The following is a 14909-nucleotide window of genomic DNA, read 5'->3' as shown; positions in this document are numbered from 1 at the left end:
TTTTTTCGATTTACAAATGCTTTTACCCATAAATAATGATACGGGTTACCACATATTTATAATGGTTTATTGTTCCAAGGTTGTAGGGCAACATTTTCCAACGACTGCTTTCTCGCGCCCTTTGTCGAACGAAATGAACATTTAAATCTAGAGTCGAAAGCAGCCCTGAGCAATATTGAGCTACTACAGCAGTAGACCGATAAATTTAGACGGTGTGCGCCAAAAATGCTATCTACAAATTTAAGTAATACATGCTTTTTTAATTAAAAAAAAAAAACAAAACATTAAAATTTTAAATGAAATTTAAATTTTTAATCAAAGTTACCTTCCGCAACGTCCAAATTGTTTGTCACTGTTGACGTATTTCGAATGACGTTCATACTTGGCTGTGAGGCCCCGGCGTTCTAGATCTATCTTCGCTTTAATTGCACAAACAGCTAACGCCGGCTAAATCATGCCGTTAAATCTTGGTGATCCTTTCCCGAACTTCAGTGCCGATACCACAATCGGTACGATCGATTTCCATCAGTGGATAGGCGAAAGTTGGGCAATTTTGTTTTCCCACCCAGCGGATTATACACCCGTCTGTACGACGGAATTGTCGGCGGTCGCGAAACTGGTGCCCGAATTTGCCAAGCGCAACGTGAAACCGATTGCCCTATCATGTGACTCGGTCGAATCGCACCGCGGATGGATCGAGGACATTAAAGCGTACGGCCAGCTAGGCACCGGCGATGCTTTCCCCTTTCCCATCATCGATGATTCGCGCAGAGAGTTGGCGGTAAAGCTGAATATGCTCGACAAGGATGAGATCGGATCGGCCGGATTGCCGTTAACCTGCCGGGCGGTGTTTGTGATCGATTCCAGCAAAAAATTGCGCCTTTCGATTCTCTATCCAGCGACAACGGGACGTAACTTTGCGGAGATACTGCGCACGATCGATTCCATGCAGCTGACGGACAAGCGTAAGGTGGCGACACCGGCCGACTGGATGCCGGGTGGCACGTGCATGGTGCAACCGTCGGTACCGGAAGATCAGCTGGCGACTTTGTTCCCGGCCGGTGTAAACAGCGTTACGTTACCATCGGGGAAAAAGTATCTGCGCAAAACGGAATGCCCGGAATGATGCGGCCGTGAAATGTTAACTGAAGGGGTACTTAATTTTACGCACAAGTTCTTATCAGCAATACGGTGTGTGATAGGTGAAGTGAAATTTATACAAGTACAAGGATTGCATTTTAATTTTGATTAGCCGCAATCATTAATTTCGGATTGGATTTACACGAAGTAATTGGTAGACGAAGGAATACAGATATATGAAAACCGTTTGCCACGGCTGAAGGCTGATAACAGTGTAACAGTGTGTGTGGTTGTGTTTTTATTGGAATAGCTTAAAGAAAAACAGAGGTCATTTAACGTCGGACACAAATATGTACTGGTCCAAGATAATCGTAGAAAGATACTGTTCCAGATAGCTTCTCGGTATATTAGCGACACGGGTAAAGATCTCCAGAAACCGCAGCGCGGATAATGCTTCAGCGCCGATGGCGTTTTTCGCTCTGTAAATAATGAAAATTTCTTGCATTTTTTTTTGCACGAAATACGTGATAAGGCTATGGAAGGAACTTACTCTAAATTGGCGTGCACAAAAGACAGCACGTACTGGCACAGATACTGCAGGAAAATATCCGTCTCGCTTGCATCGAACTGTCGCAGCACGGTTAGCAATCCGATCGTAAGCGGATGGCCATCGATCGATTCATTTTTCCTTTTCGCCACCAAACTGTCCACATTTTCCATGTACTGCAGCTTGGGCAGTGTGGCGATCAGAAAGAGAAATAGCACGAGCGGTAGAAAGCGTGGTGGTTCCTGCTTGATGTACACCTTCCGGTAAGGATCGTACAATCCGGCGTACAGTAGGTATGTGTTCAGTTCCGCTACCAGCTCGGCACGCGGTAGTGGTTGAGTTTCGTCCAGCTGGTGACGCTGAAACTCGAGCAGAATAGCTCTGGAAGTGAAGGAAGAATTAATTTGCCATTAGCTACCTTGCAATTGTTAAATCTTTTCTCGATCATTCTCTTACTCGTTCAGCGTTCGAAGGGAAGATTCCAGCTTAGTTGCCCTTATCTTACAACTACAGTTCAGCTCCAGTGCAAGCTGACAGCGAAGCGTTTGTTTCTGGCCAATTTTTAACAACCAATCACCAACGGAACTGGTACTAAAGAAGCGTGACGTGTTTGAGATAAATGTTGGATAGCTTTTCGTAGGATTGTACACAATATCCGCACGCTCCAGGTCACTTTTAATTCCCGCCAGTGTATCGCTCCAGTTGGCTTCGTGCTGGATTTTGCGCTGTACCGTACTGGAGAGTGTTTCCAGTTCCGATTTGAGCATCGCACCGTACAACCGATCGAGACCGATTAATCCAGCCGGACCGAATGTTTCGTTGATTTTGTTAGCAAATTTGTTCGTTAGCAGAAGCTTATGTGTTTTGTAATCGTACCAGCTGGAGCAAATGTCGATGTAGATCGTTGTTCTAATTGGAATGAAGAGAAAACAAAGGGATTAGAATAGGAAGGTTCACTGCGCCGCGTCGAATACTACTCACTTTGGATCGGTAATGCGCAGAACCTCACGTGCCAATCGTCCCATGAAATTAATCGACGTCATGTCGACTGGCTGATAAATCGGAATCGGTACCAAACTACTGTCGGGGTCATCATTTAACCCGATTCCCGATTGTTCCCATTCGTGCGGTTTGCTTTTCAGAAACGGTTGACATTCCTTCTCCACGTTGAAGCGAATGATGCGGGCCATTTCCTCGTTCCAGATGCGCATACAGTGAATGTTCAGATAGTCCTGCACGTACTCAAACGAACGACGGTATCCGTGGATGATCTTGTGCAACGAATCGAGCTTCGGGTACAGTTCCGATTCTTTCACCTTCTGACCAAACACCAACTGCTGATGAAATGCATCCGCTACGTTCTGTACCAGCTTTCTGCGTATGCCGTCCTCGAGCAGCTTCCTCGAGTCGAGTTCGACCACACCCACGAGTGTGGTTTGCATCGCCAGAATGCCTTCGGTAAAGGTGGACAGGGTGTAGGTAAGCTTCGCTACCTGGAACCGTTCCTCGAACTGGGCGTACTCCTTCATGCGTTCCTTCTCGAGCCGTGCCGGAAGTTCCTTCAGCACATTCGTCTGCAGATCCACGATCTGGGCCAGCAGGGAAAACATCGTTTCCGGAATGATTTGTACCACCTTTCGCACAAAGTTAGCCAACTCGTTGCTGTAGTAACGCGACACATCGATCAGATGTTCCGATTCGGCTTGATTCAGACGCAGCAAAGGGATTTCCAGTGCTGAGGCGAGCTTCAGGAATGTGGACCGTAGCTTTATCACCAGTCTCGGCTGGTGGCGAATGTTTTCCTGCATCATGCCGGTGTACCCGTCGATCAGTCGCCACGCGTAGCTGAAATCTCCTATCAGCTGTAGATTAATCAGATCGTTCTCCTTGATGCTGATTGTGTGGAACATTTCATGCAGATACTGGCGCGTTTCGACGATGTGCTGCTTTACCTGCATGTTTCGATTCAAACCATGGAAATCTTGCACCTCCTCCAGGGCTTGCAGCAGCTGGATGATCGTGCGCCCCGTTTGACTCAGATGCTTCTCCTCCCTGCTCAGCCCATCGATCTCTTTGCGTATGTTCGAGAAGCATCGGCTTAGGCTTTCGTTTTTGCGCGTTTTCACAAACGGCCGTTCGCCGGAAAACGCATCCGCTAGGTCCTGCATTCGGTCGGTAGCTTCTCGCCGATAGTCCGCCCACCTATCGTCCCGTTCCTCCAGCAATCGTTTCAACATTTCGCGTACCTTCAACTCCAGCTGGCTCGTGTTAAGCAGTAGCTCGAAAAACAGCACACCACGGAACTCGATCTCCTGCTCGATCAGTTCCCGTACCTGGCGGCACCGTTTCGAAGCTGCTACCGAACCGATATCAAGCGTGTTGGCACTGCTCGTGTGCAACATTATCCAGCGCACGGTAATGTTACAGTCGCGTACCAGCGCCATCACGCGCGGCATATGATCGAGCAGGTTCTGTTCGGTTAGATTTCCTTCGCGCAGAATGTTCCGGGTGCGGTTGAGCAGCGTTTCCATCGATAGTTTCTGCCGGTGACATATTTCCTTCAGGTTCCCATTGTCGAGCGTGTTGGTGAGTGCCGTTTTGGCGGCTTTAAATGGTTCCCAGGCACCTGAAAGATCGAACCGAGTTACATTTACACACCAAGCCGAATCGATTGATCGCGATGGATCGGGCCGTACTTATCAAATTAACCGTGATGCCCATGTACAGCGACACGATCCAATTGTTCGAGAAGAACTTGTCGACGATTTCGCGCATTCGAGACGATTGATTGTGTAGCGTTTTTGGTGAAAAGAACAGACACACGTACAGCATTCCGGCTTGGTTTGCCAGCGCCGTTGAATGTTGCTCCGGCAAGGGATAAACTGCGATTTGATTGTACACATCATCCGATCGTAACCGGCCAATGACCATCTCAATGTACAGCGGGCTGATGGGGACACGGGCAAAAAAGTCCTCCGGATAGCTGGCCACTTTACGGCTCAGTGTTCCACCACTACTACCGGCTACACCATCGTTGAATCCGGTTGAACGAAGCAGCTTGCATACCTCATCGATGCTGCTATCGCTGTGGGTTTTAAGAGCGCTGTACCGGTTGTAGGACACCAGAATACGTTCCCTCACGAGGCCAGGGATGTGTAGATCGACTACCAGTAGCATCATTCCGTACAGGTACAATGCCTCGCACTGAAACGGTTGGGGGAATTAATTGAAATTTCCAGCAAATTCTGTTGGGCTTATTTGCATTAGCAGCCCTACCATTAGCTGCTTTCCTTCCGCATCCTGAAACACCTTCTCCATCGACTGCTGTATGAAGAGGCCCGTGTTCAATTCCTCAATGAACGTGTTCAGATCCTTCACGTACTTGTGTATGCTTTCAAATACGATATAGAACCGATTGAGCGTGACGATATAGTTTTCCCGTAGTTCTTCATCGATCAGTCGTAGCTTTTCATCGCCTTCGATCTTTGCTTCCTGTGCATCGGCAATTTGAAAGTATCCAAAATCTTTAATGATTTCGCCATACCTTTGCTGTTCTTCCTTCGTTTTCAAGCTGCAATGTATAAGGGGAACGGAATAGTTATTCTTTAGATTTGCATCCAATCATCTGCATGCACCTCGCTGGTTCTTACTAGAATAGTTCCGGTACGTAATCCTTCAACCGCAACAGTTCGCATATGATAGTGTTTCCTTCTGCGACTATTTGCAAAATCGTTTGACCGCACACATTATTCTCGGCGAGGAATTCAGTCGCCATCGCGCAGAACTTTGTTGTCAACTGTTTGCAGCTAATCAACAGCGCTCGTGAATCATAATTTAATAAACAAATATCAAAAGAAGAGGCACAAAATGAAGGAATAATGAAGAAAAACGACACCTACGGAAATTGAGCAACTGCCCTACACTCTGCTAGGTGCAGGGCTGCTTCAACCCTGTAACGAAGTTATTAATTAATATACATCATTCTGCTCGGTTTCCGTAGGCTTTTTAGCTATTTTGTTGTACACTAAACACTAAACTAATTATATATATTTTTAAAAATATTTCCATGTTTTGTAAAATCTGTTCTATGTATAACATCCCACAGTGCAGTCGGGTAGAGCAGATGTCAAACAACGCTGTCTCAGCATTTGACAGGTTGCCTTCAGTAGAAATAATCCGCCCGATTGGCGTCTTCGGTGTGAAAAAGTTGAAAACCGGAAATTTACAGCAACAAATCGCTGCAAGAGTGCATTCCCTGTTGTTTCTCTGATTGCAAGAAGGTAAGTGAAACGTTTTACAGGCTGGGAATGTTTCGTGTGGTACCGTTTCCCGATCAATTGCGGTGTTTTCTGTTTAGAATGTACTTTTCCTTTAGCAATGGATGTGATGCCGAAGAGCGCTTGCTCTTGTGAAGGAAGTGAAAAAGTGGCAATAGATGTTCTTTTTTGTCAAAATTTAAAAGTTTTGCCTGCAAACTATCTGCAAGTGAAAGCAGGTGTCTTTTCATATTAGAATCCAAGTGTAAACAAACGTGAAAGATAGTTTACGTCTTTTTGCGCTCATGCAAGAGCCGTCATACGAGAAGCTTGACGCGTAAAAGCTTTCCCTCGAGTTTGGCCCCGTGCGTGCGTGTGTGTGTGTGTGTGTTTAGGAAAGGAAGGATGCAAGAGGAAGGTATGATGATTTTGAGTGACATTTCGTTTTCGGCGCGCCACTAATTGTTCTAAATTCTACGCTAATCGATAAGGGTTGTTTTGTTGCATTTTCTTGGATGTGATGCAGTTTTCTATGTGATGTGAATTAGGAAAATCCGCGCTTATGATCGGTGCAATTTCACATGAGATAGGAAGCCATTTTGAATTATGCTGTCTAGATAGGGTCTGCACGGGAATGAATATTGCACGCCGTTCCGAGAGCTAGTTTCTACGCAATACAGAAAAAAGCAGCACAGCACGGGCAGAGGTAAAATTAGCTAAACATGTAGGGAATTTTGTAAACAATTAGGATAACGGGACATTGGTGAAAATGAATCTTTTTTGACAGTGGCTGTCATGTTGCAGCATAGCACATTCATCACGGCGCATCGGTGTGCGGCGTGCGCGTTTGGGTGTGTGAGTGTGTCCGCAAGAGCAGGACTGTATGCTGATGAATGAGAAAAACACAGTGTAAAATGTTTCACCATTTTACAACTCACGTGTGCGATGGTACAGTCTTGTAAATATGTAAAATTGGTCCCTTTTTGTCCCCAGTTGTATTGATTTGATCGAACGACTCGGAAAAATATCAATAGTTGATTTGACATAACGCCAAGAAAAAAAAACCAAAAAGCACGCAATGCGCCGTTGACAGACAGCTGACACATTGCACGCACACTACCGCACACACGCACACACCTGCAAGTATGCGAGTTGCCTTGAAGACGAATGCGGAGGCGCCATTTTGTTTTTTCGTTCAGCGAATCAACCTAGCATCATTGGTACGCTGGACGGTTCGCGGGTAGGCATTGTAGATGCTGGATTTTGCCGCGTTCGAAATAGACAACTCGTTGTCAGTGCTGACAGTTCTGAAGTAGCGATAGGTTGGCTTTGTTGTTTCTCGTGCCGTGCGTCGTCTCCTAAGCCCATACTCCACTTCTCTTCGCGCATCCACCAGTCAGAGTTGGCCTTTTTGACAGCAAAATAACATTCACGAATTATTTAGTAGGTTTTGTGCGAAACATTTTCTACGCGATATTCGATTCGCTCTGTTTTGAGTGAAACGTGCTAAAACTGCATTCGTGAAAATGCTGCTGTCGGTGGTTGATGTGGCAGCAGCCGGGTGCCAGTGAAATCGGGTCGAGAAACGGTGGCTGCAAGTAATGTTTCCTTAGCATCGGTGGTGGTTGTGAACTGTACAGTTGAAACAGTGGTTAGTTTCTTTTTACCCCTCCATACAGCTATCTTCTGTGCACGTACGCAGTACACCGCGTATGTACACGAGCTTTAAACGAAGTGCTGAATATATATCGCATCAAGGAGTGACTAACAGCTTAGATAGAACACTGGACAGCGGCGCATTTCCGTATCTGTGAATATAATACAGAACTCCAAAAGCAACTCTGGAAGGAACAGCGTCACTACTGGCGTGTAGCATCGATAGAAGGTTCCTCCAGTACGTGACACAGCAAGGTGTTGGATCTAAAGGTAGAAGGACGGAAAATCGTCAGGAGGGTGTAAGCAGCGACACAGGGCAGCGATAGTAGTCTCAGTGCCTTCAGCGTATTGAAAGGCGCCCAGCTTTCCCGTTGACACCCCCGTACCCCCAAAACAGCCTCAAAATTGAGGAAATCGAGGAAATCGTGGAGACCGAGGTTATCCTCTCTCCAGATGAGATGCACCATGAGGAATTCGAAATAACGATGGTACCCATGGAATCGACAACGGTGCTGACACCCTCCGGTGGAACGGGCACAATGAAGCGAGATGTGCGGGACATGGTGCGAGAGGCCAATTTTCAGACCAAGCTGCTAATGCAGGAAAACGAAGGTACGTATGCTGTTTGCAGATTGCAATATCTTAACGGGCGCGTTATCTGGCGAAGCGAATGTGAAACAATTGCTTGTTTTCCGTAAAAGAATAACAGTGACAACGTTCAAGCAGTGAATTGCTATGATTTACCCTGCGTTCTATTCGTAAACAAGAGAACTATCAAAATGTATTGCATAATTTTCAACGTCAAAAGATGTCTGTATGCGAACGAACGAAAAGAGGGGGGGTAGTCTCTTCATTCGTTGCGGGAGGCGAGACTAATGTCAGGCATGTTTTTATGCTTCAAAAGTAGCTTGAATCGTATCGAAAGTTTATCTTAGTTGATTATTTATGTAAAGTAATGTAAAAGCTTGATGCTCATGGAAAACCGAAGAAGAAACTAGTTAAAAATATAGCGTAAAGAACGATTTCGTTTGCACCGATGCGGTACTTCTCTTGTGTCAGGGTGACATTTCTGACGAATCCAACATGGCGCCCGGCGGCAGCGGTGAAATAATGCCATCGACAAAGAGAGAATGCCTGCTTCGACGCTTGTGTAAAATCGTTTTAAGCGGGAATGCATGTTTCCATAGTTATGCCGCGATTAACAAATAGTTAATATTCTTGTTATTGTAACAATTGGTCGAGTTGTGATAAACATTTTAATCCAATGAAATTAGATATGGTACATAGAACGCGCTGTAGCTATATGTTGTTTATTTATAACACGCAACTGTACATGATAAATGCTGTAAAGTGTGTGTACTGTCTGTGTGTGTTGGTGAAAGCATAAATTTTATACAGCGCGATACAGATAATACAACATGCTATGAATGACAAACATAAAATTGATAGTTTTCTTATGAATGAATGGAAATTCTTAAAAAAATACATGATGCAATTTAAAGAACGGCCAACTTCGCTTGTTTGATTGTTCTGTTTTATGTGACTGTCACCAGATGATTTCACCAACACTACAATTCGTTTTTTTTCTGATCGCATTTCCAACAACAAACTGTGTTCGAGCAAAAGTGCTGAAATGGGATTTTCTCTTGATTGACACAAGCCGTGTCGCGTACAGCGGTACGATTGGCGTTGCTTGCACGTGTGTGTGTGTGAGCGCTCTCTGGTGTTTCAAAATATGTCCAATGCTTTGCTGCCTGTTTGTCAGTTTGACATATTTTATCAGCTGGAATTGAAAGTTTTATTGAGGCTTTCAATTTCATGTTTATGTTTTGGTTGTTACGTTGTATGCGCGCGTATTTTCATTCATGTACGTCTTTGTTTGGCTTAAACGATCAAACTATGACGAGTTATGTTTTAATGTGTCTATTTGACGACTTGGATACTGATCATGATTTTAAACATATTTTTCCATTCTTCCCATACACAGCCCAAGATTATCATTTCCAGCATGCCTCGAGTGCCGACGATACGGAGGGATCGGACCAGGAGCACACGATGGGTGACATGACGTTTAAGAGCGAAACGGAAGGAAACGATACAATGAATTCCAGCAACCAAAGCTCAAGCCGGAAACGCCGCGGCAATCTTCCAAAGCAGTCGGTAAAAATTTTAAAACGATGGTTGTATGAACATCGTTTTAATGCTTACCCAACGGATGCTGAGAAGCTAACCCTGTCACAGGAAGCCAATCTGACGGTGTTACAGGTAATGGGCGACAGTGTCCTTATTCGAACAACGAACTGGTGGTTCATCAATAATTAACAAATGTTTATCACACAATTTCCCTTGTGCAGGTGTGCAACTGGTTTATTAACGCTCGGAGACGTATTTTGCCGGAAATGATTCGCCGCGATGGGCACGACCCAATGCACTACACCATATCCAGGCGGGGCAAGAAGATGAGCGGTCAACTAGTGGGCCATGATGGGCAGAATCCGCTTACGATGAGCCCAGCATCGGAGGTGATTGTCGGTGCGACGGAGGAGATCATCGAGGAGGAGGAGGTGATCGAGGACGGTGTGCCACAGATTATCACCAGCCACGGCCAACAGTATGTGCAAACACCATCCGGATTGGTGAAAGTGGAGGAGGATGTAGATTTTGAAGATCACATCATCTATCGGTAAGTGATGTTCCGCAATACCGCGTATGGATTGGTATTGAACAATAGAAAGTAACGCATGGTTTATCTATGACAGTTCGGACGACAGTAACATTGAGTATGAGTACGCGCAAAGCGAAGAAGAGATGCCAGTCACGGAACAGGGCGATTGGGATGGAATGATTCGCTATGCAACTGAGAAGGATGATGAAATTCCGGAAGAGTAAGTATTTTCGTTTTTGTGTTATTCTAGTAAACTTTTATTAACACGCTGTTCAAATGCTGTCGTTACAGAATCACGGAAGAGGAAGTCATTGCATCGGATAGTGGAGAGAATGAATTTTTTACTACGACGTCACATACCAATCTCGCTAATATACCGCTTCAGCAAACTACTACTCATGTTACAGGTAAGCGGATAATGAAAGGTTACAATATTTCCGTTTAAAAATCTAAATTTGGTACCGAACAAGTTTTGGGAAAGTGTGTAAAAGACTGAAGTCAACTGAATTTAATTTCACGTGTCCACTTTTACTGCTTTCCTTTTCCCCCTTATCACTGTATCGGCAAATGGTGAAATGTGAAAATTGCTCCATGACATCGTATGATGCTTGATGATTGTCTAAAACGTGCAGCTCGCCCAACAGTGACGACGACTGCTGCTAAAATAATTACAACTACACCAGGTACTATAATTGTTAGCTTTTAAGCATCTTAACGCACCTGAATGTATGCAACTGTGAAGCGAAAGTTAATTATTTATTGCATTGGATTTTGTGTATTAAACTAACTTTACTTTATGCTTTAAAGTTTTATTTTCGATGTTTGTTCTACCCTTTTATTTTCTCATGAATGCTGTTGAATTGAAAAAAACACTGATTTTTTCATTCTTGTAAGTGATTTTATTAATAAAATATATCCTTTTCCCAAATTTCCGCAGTACCGTCAGGCATCCAGCGAGTGATTATCGGTCAATCGAATGCGGGCTCTCTTGCTAATGTCATCACAACATCGGGCGGCACGTTGAAACTCGGCGGTAACCTGACGGCCGTCCCGTTACAGGCAGCCTTGAAAGCGGGCCCCAAGAAGCTAACCGTCGTGACGAGCTCCGGCAAAACGACCACTGTGACCGCAACGCCGCTGAGTGAATCGAATGCCAAGACGATAACGGCCACGTTATTGCCGAGCGGTAACAATGCAAACAATAACAACAACAACAACAACTCCCAGAACACTAATCCGCATACGACGACGGCAGTGAAGGTAAAAGGTAAGTTCGTGTGGGGAAGATAGAGAGAGAGAGTGAGTGAGAAAAAAAAGCTTTAAACCGAGTGAAGCAGCACAAATAGGCATAATGCGAAGAAGATGCAGATAAAACTATCTCCTGTTAGTAATAAAACAAGTAATATCTGTCCCGTTTGTCGCTAAATTTGTTTGTAATGCATTTCATTCCGTGTTTTCTCGTTCGTCCCCCTTCCGTTTGTAGGTGTGATCCGTGACGATAAGGATCAGTTCAAGTGTTTATACTTGTTGGTGGAAACAGCCGTTGCGGTGCGCCAGCGGGAAAAGGAGCAGGACGATGTGCACGTGCTGGGCAACTAGAGTGTGCGGTCTAGTTGTTGTCGTTCGATCCGGTGGGCTGCAACGAGAAACGGCGCGCGAACCCAGTCGAAAGAGGCACACGATGCAGCATTTTGTGGTTTTGTCAAGTCATGAAGTAATGTAATTGCGCGTGGAATAACTATTATAGAGCCAGACTCCGTGTGTGCACGCAATGGAGCGTGTGATTGCACAACGGAACAAAGATGATGATCGATGTGGAAGGTTTTTTTTCTCTTGATGTTGGAAATGGAGAGGATTGTATATAGGGATATCTTTGTGTGCTCCCCGCGTGATTGGTAAGAGAGGGATAGAAGCATTCATTTTTAGTACGTACCACATAACAGGGGAGAGATGCGTTTATACATGAAAGATGGACAAAACTAGAAAGATGGACCGAGGCGAGAGAATGGTTTAGTTTTTAGAGCAAACGAGGACGTACCTTGAACGTTGGTAAAGTCAATACTAAGCGATCGTTAATATTATGTTTAGACTTTTTTTTTTAATTGATAACCGATACATTCAGTTGCACAATGTATCGAGTTAAAAAAGATGATGGATGTAAAAAGAAAATATTCAAAAGAAACGAAGCTACGAAGGGTTAGATGTTCGCTCCCAGAAAGGAACAAGAACGTGAACAAAAAAGGCGCTCGCGTGAAAAAAAACAGCTTCTAAAAACAGACACACGTTGCACATATATTACATTTGTCGTAAGAAAAACAGAATTTATCAACCGACAAAAGGGAGCTAAATTAAACCAGGTTGGATGATTTGTGTCCCATCTTTTCCTGATATCATGTCATCCATCATACCGCTGTAAATGCACGCTAGAAGACTTGCGTCTGTTAAGACGTTCGCACACATGGTGATAAAAGGACGGTGTGATGATGTGATTACATTAAGCTTACATTACCAATTTTTGGTTGAATCGCATGCAATTTCTTCTGTATATCGTTACGCTGACAATGGTGTTCGATAACGCCATTTATCTATGTTCGCTATGTGTGCAAACGTCTTCGTTCGCTTTAAATTGAAACTATCGCAGAAACATACGAGAAAAACAAAACAATCTGCTCACGTTAGTGTAATTAGGGACGGATCTTTTGTTTATTTAGATACAGTGGAAATTTATTATTAGATTATTTTTTTTTAAATCAAGCGATCGTACTATGCTTTCCTCGACATTTACCGATTTTAATTCTCCGTGTTCCTGTGTGCCGTATTGTATGGAGAGAAAGAGAGAGAGATATAAATAGAGAGGACACAAAACATAAAGATTTAGCTTTGTACAAAGATTAAATGTAGGGACATTTTGTTTACATCTTAATTCGGCTTTCTTTTCGATTCGGAAGAAGATGGTCTATCTATCTGGAAAAAAACTGCGTTGTTCATAATGTAACAAGGTACCTATGTGTCATTGGTACATTGGAAATCTTTGTTCAAATGATATTGACACCAACCGCGCAAGCAATGGAAGTGACAAAAAGGAAACGCCGTATTAACATGCGTTAAACTGAATTTTCTTTTTCTTGTTCTATTGTTTCAATGAAGGTGTCTAAAGCACACAGAGTCACAGGCAGAGCAATATGTCTGTTTCATTTATGCCAGAGTCCAATTTTTTTTTTCAAAGTCTAAAAATCATTAATCAAATGTCGTCCTCGATGGTCAAACCGATGTTTATCTTTAGCTTTGGTGTCTCATATCGGCTTTGAGCATGAGCCTGCACAGCAGAGTAATTGCTACAGATCGTTGCAAAAACCGATACCATGATAACAAAGGTCCGGTTCTTTGAACATAATGGACGCTATTTGAACGCCATCTTCATTCGATCCTATCTTTTATGTCTAAGCATAATGCTAAATAAGTTAAAAATTCATTTCATGTCATAGTTATACAGTTTTGCATACTCGTTCGGAAAAGGTGAAACATGAGTTTTAATTTTATTTACCCCCGCACGCGGGTGTTGTTTGGATTCAAGCTAGGTTAGTTTTTTTACACATGTGTTGGACTGTTGCCTAAATGAAACAGACTATTCTTTACCGATTTTCTTCCTTCAAGAATCAGCCCTTTTTCATACTTCTTTAAGAAATTGGTGTAATAGTTCTTTTTTAATAAAAAAAACCCTCTTTTAAAATAAATTAATTTTTCGCGTTCGTTCCTCATGTGTTTGGATAAAAAAAACAAAACGAAACATCTCCTTAAAAAGCGTTAGTTTTGCGATAGGATTATTCAGAAAAGAAAGAGAGAAAGGGAAGGGGAGAAGTAGCGTAGGAAAACGAATGGCCAAAAAGTCACGTCCTAGCGATGGGGGCAAAGCATGATGCCCGGCTGTGTTGGATGATTGGAACACCGGGTGGTCTCGCCCCAAAGGTGGTTATAGAAAGGTAGCAACCAAAAAATGCAAACCAAGAAAACACGAACGACGTAGAGAACGGAATATGGTACAATTTGGTAAAAACAAAATTAGGCTTTAAGAGGAGGTTAAAACGGCAGATACCGTAAATTAATACCGTGCTGGTGCACGTGCGTGCGATTGTTATGCGGTATCAACAGCAGGTGTGTAAAGTGAGTCACTCAATGCAATTTTGACCGAATTAAGTAAGAGAAAAGATAGACTCTCAGTACGTACTAAGAAAAGATGCGTTTTATAAATAGCTGTGTAAAAAAAAACCCCCAACCTCTTGCGTAAAGGAAAATCCCGTAAGTAGTCAGTCACCCCGTTGTTCCAATGATCCATCCCTCACTCCCACATCCCTCCCCAGTAAATTGTTATAGAGAATGTTCTGTGTAGTGTGAAGCTCGATGACGAGAGCCCCTTTCCACCCTCTCTCAACCGTACCAGAAGTAGACAGAATCATCTTTTTGTCTTTATTTTCACGGTGAATCAATAGAATTGTAAGGGAACACACACTTTCACAACCAAAACAAACACAGCAGACGTAAATATTGCAAGGTTAAGGTGGGAAATCGTGCATCAAGGGACAAATGTACACCTATCGACGATGGTTGTATCGTAAGGTGTAACTGTAGGAAGCGCCAACAGAATCGATCACTTGAATAAAAAAATGTCTTCAATAAAACTTTAAACAAAAACATAAACCAACAGTTT

At 43.6% G+C, this 14909-nt stretch overlaps 3 protein-coding genes across 9 annotated transcripts; 2 read left to right on the top strand and 1 right to left on the bottom strand.

Moving 5' to 3' along the window:
- Positions 1–344: 344 nt before the first annotated feature.
- On the top strand, positions 345–1358 carry LOC125768608 (peroxiredoxin-6). Its single transcript, XM_049436536.1, has one exon. It carries the CDS (start codon positions 455–457, stop codon positions 1124–1126), a length of 672 nt encoding a protein of 223 aa, XP_049292493.1. The 5' UTR covers positions 345–454; the 3' UTR covers positions 1127–1358.
- Positions 1308–5550, bottom strand: LOC125768580 (WASH complex subunit 5). Its single transcript, XM_049436441.1, has 7 exons — positions 5278–5550; positions 4904–5198; positions 4324–4831; positions 2609–4253; positions 2084–2536; positions 1631–2008; positions 1308–1559 (listed from the first exon to the last, which is right to left on the bottom strand). Exons 1-7 carry the CDS (start codon positions 5400–5402, stop codon positions 1409–1411), a joined length of 3555 nt encoding a protein of 1184 aa, XP_049292398.1. The 5' UTR covers positions 5403–5550; the 3' UTR covers positions 1308–1408.
- Positions 5551–5755: 205 nt separating this feature from the next.
- Positions 5756–14899, top strand: LOC125768599 (uncharacterized). Of its 7 annotated transcripts, none has more exons than XM_049436498.1 (9): positions 5756–5907; positions 7563–8151; positions 9527–9804; positions 9894–10222; positions 10299–10424; positions 10496–10611; positions 10837–10887; positions 11142–11471; positions 11688–14899. In XM_049436498.1, the coding sequence occupies exons 2-9, from the start codon at positions 7998–8000 to the stop codon at positions 11801–11803; spliced, it is 1500 nt and encodes a 499-aa protein (XP_049292455.1). In that variant the 5' UTR covers positions 5756–5907; positions 7563–7997; the 3' UTR covers positions 11804–14899. The 7 variants fall into 7 exon arrangements, with proteins under 7 accessions (XP_049292455.1, XP_049292457.1, XP_049292460.1 ...); XM_049436500.1 differs by having other exon boundaries at positions 7540–8151; XM_049436503.1 differs by lacking the exon at positions 5756–5907 and adding an exon at positions 5978–6301.
- The last annotated feature ends 10 nt before the right edge of the window (positions 14900–14909 follow it).

This window comes from Anopheles funestus, chromosome 3RL, assembly GCF_943734845.2.
Source record: "Anopheles funestus chromosome 3RL, idAnoFuneDA-416_04, whole genome shotgun sequence".
Lineage (NCBI taxonomy): Eukaryota > Metazoa > Arthropoda > Insecta > Diptera > Culicidae > Anopheles > Anopheles funestus.
Note: the sequence above shows the minus strand (reverse complement) of the source record. Positions and strands in the feature narration are given on the sequence as shown.

Coding starts and splice junctions, on each gene's coding strand:
- LOC125768608 (XM_049436536.1), top strand. CDS start 455: ATGCCGTTAAATCTTGGTGATCCTTTCCCGAACTTCAGTGCCGATACC.
- LOC125768580 (XM_049436441.1), bottom strand. CDS start 5,402: ATGGCGACTGAATTCCTCGCCGAGAATAATGTGTGCGGTCAAACGATT. Junction 5,199..5,277: donor TACGTACCGGAACTATTCTA/GTAAGAACCAGC, acceptor TATACATTGCAG/CTTGAAAACGAAGGAAGAAC. Junction 1,560..1,630: donor TTTGTGCACGCCAATTTAGA/GTAAGTTCCTTC, acceptor CATTATTTACAG/AGCGAAAAACGCCATCGGCG.
- LOC125768599 (XM_049436498.1), top strand. CDS start 7,998: ATGCACCATGAGGAATTCGAAATAACGATGGTACCCATGGAATCGACA. Junction 10,223..10,298: donor GAAGATCACATCATCTATCG/GTAAGTGATGTT, acceptor TATCTATGACAG/TTCGGACGACAGTAACATTG. Junction 10,888..11,141: donor AATAATTACAACTACACCAG/GTACTATAATTG, acceptor AAATTTCCGCAG/TACCGTCAGGCATCCAGCGA.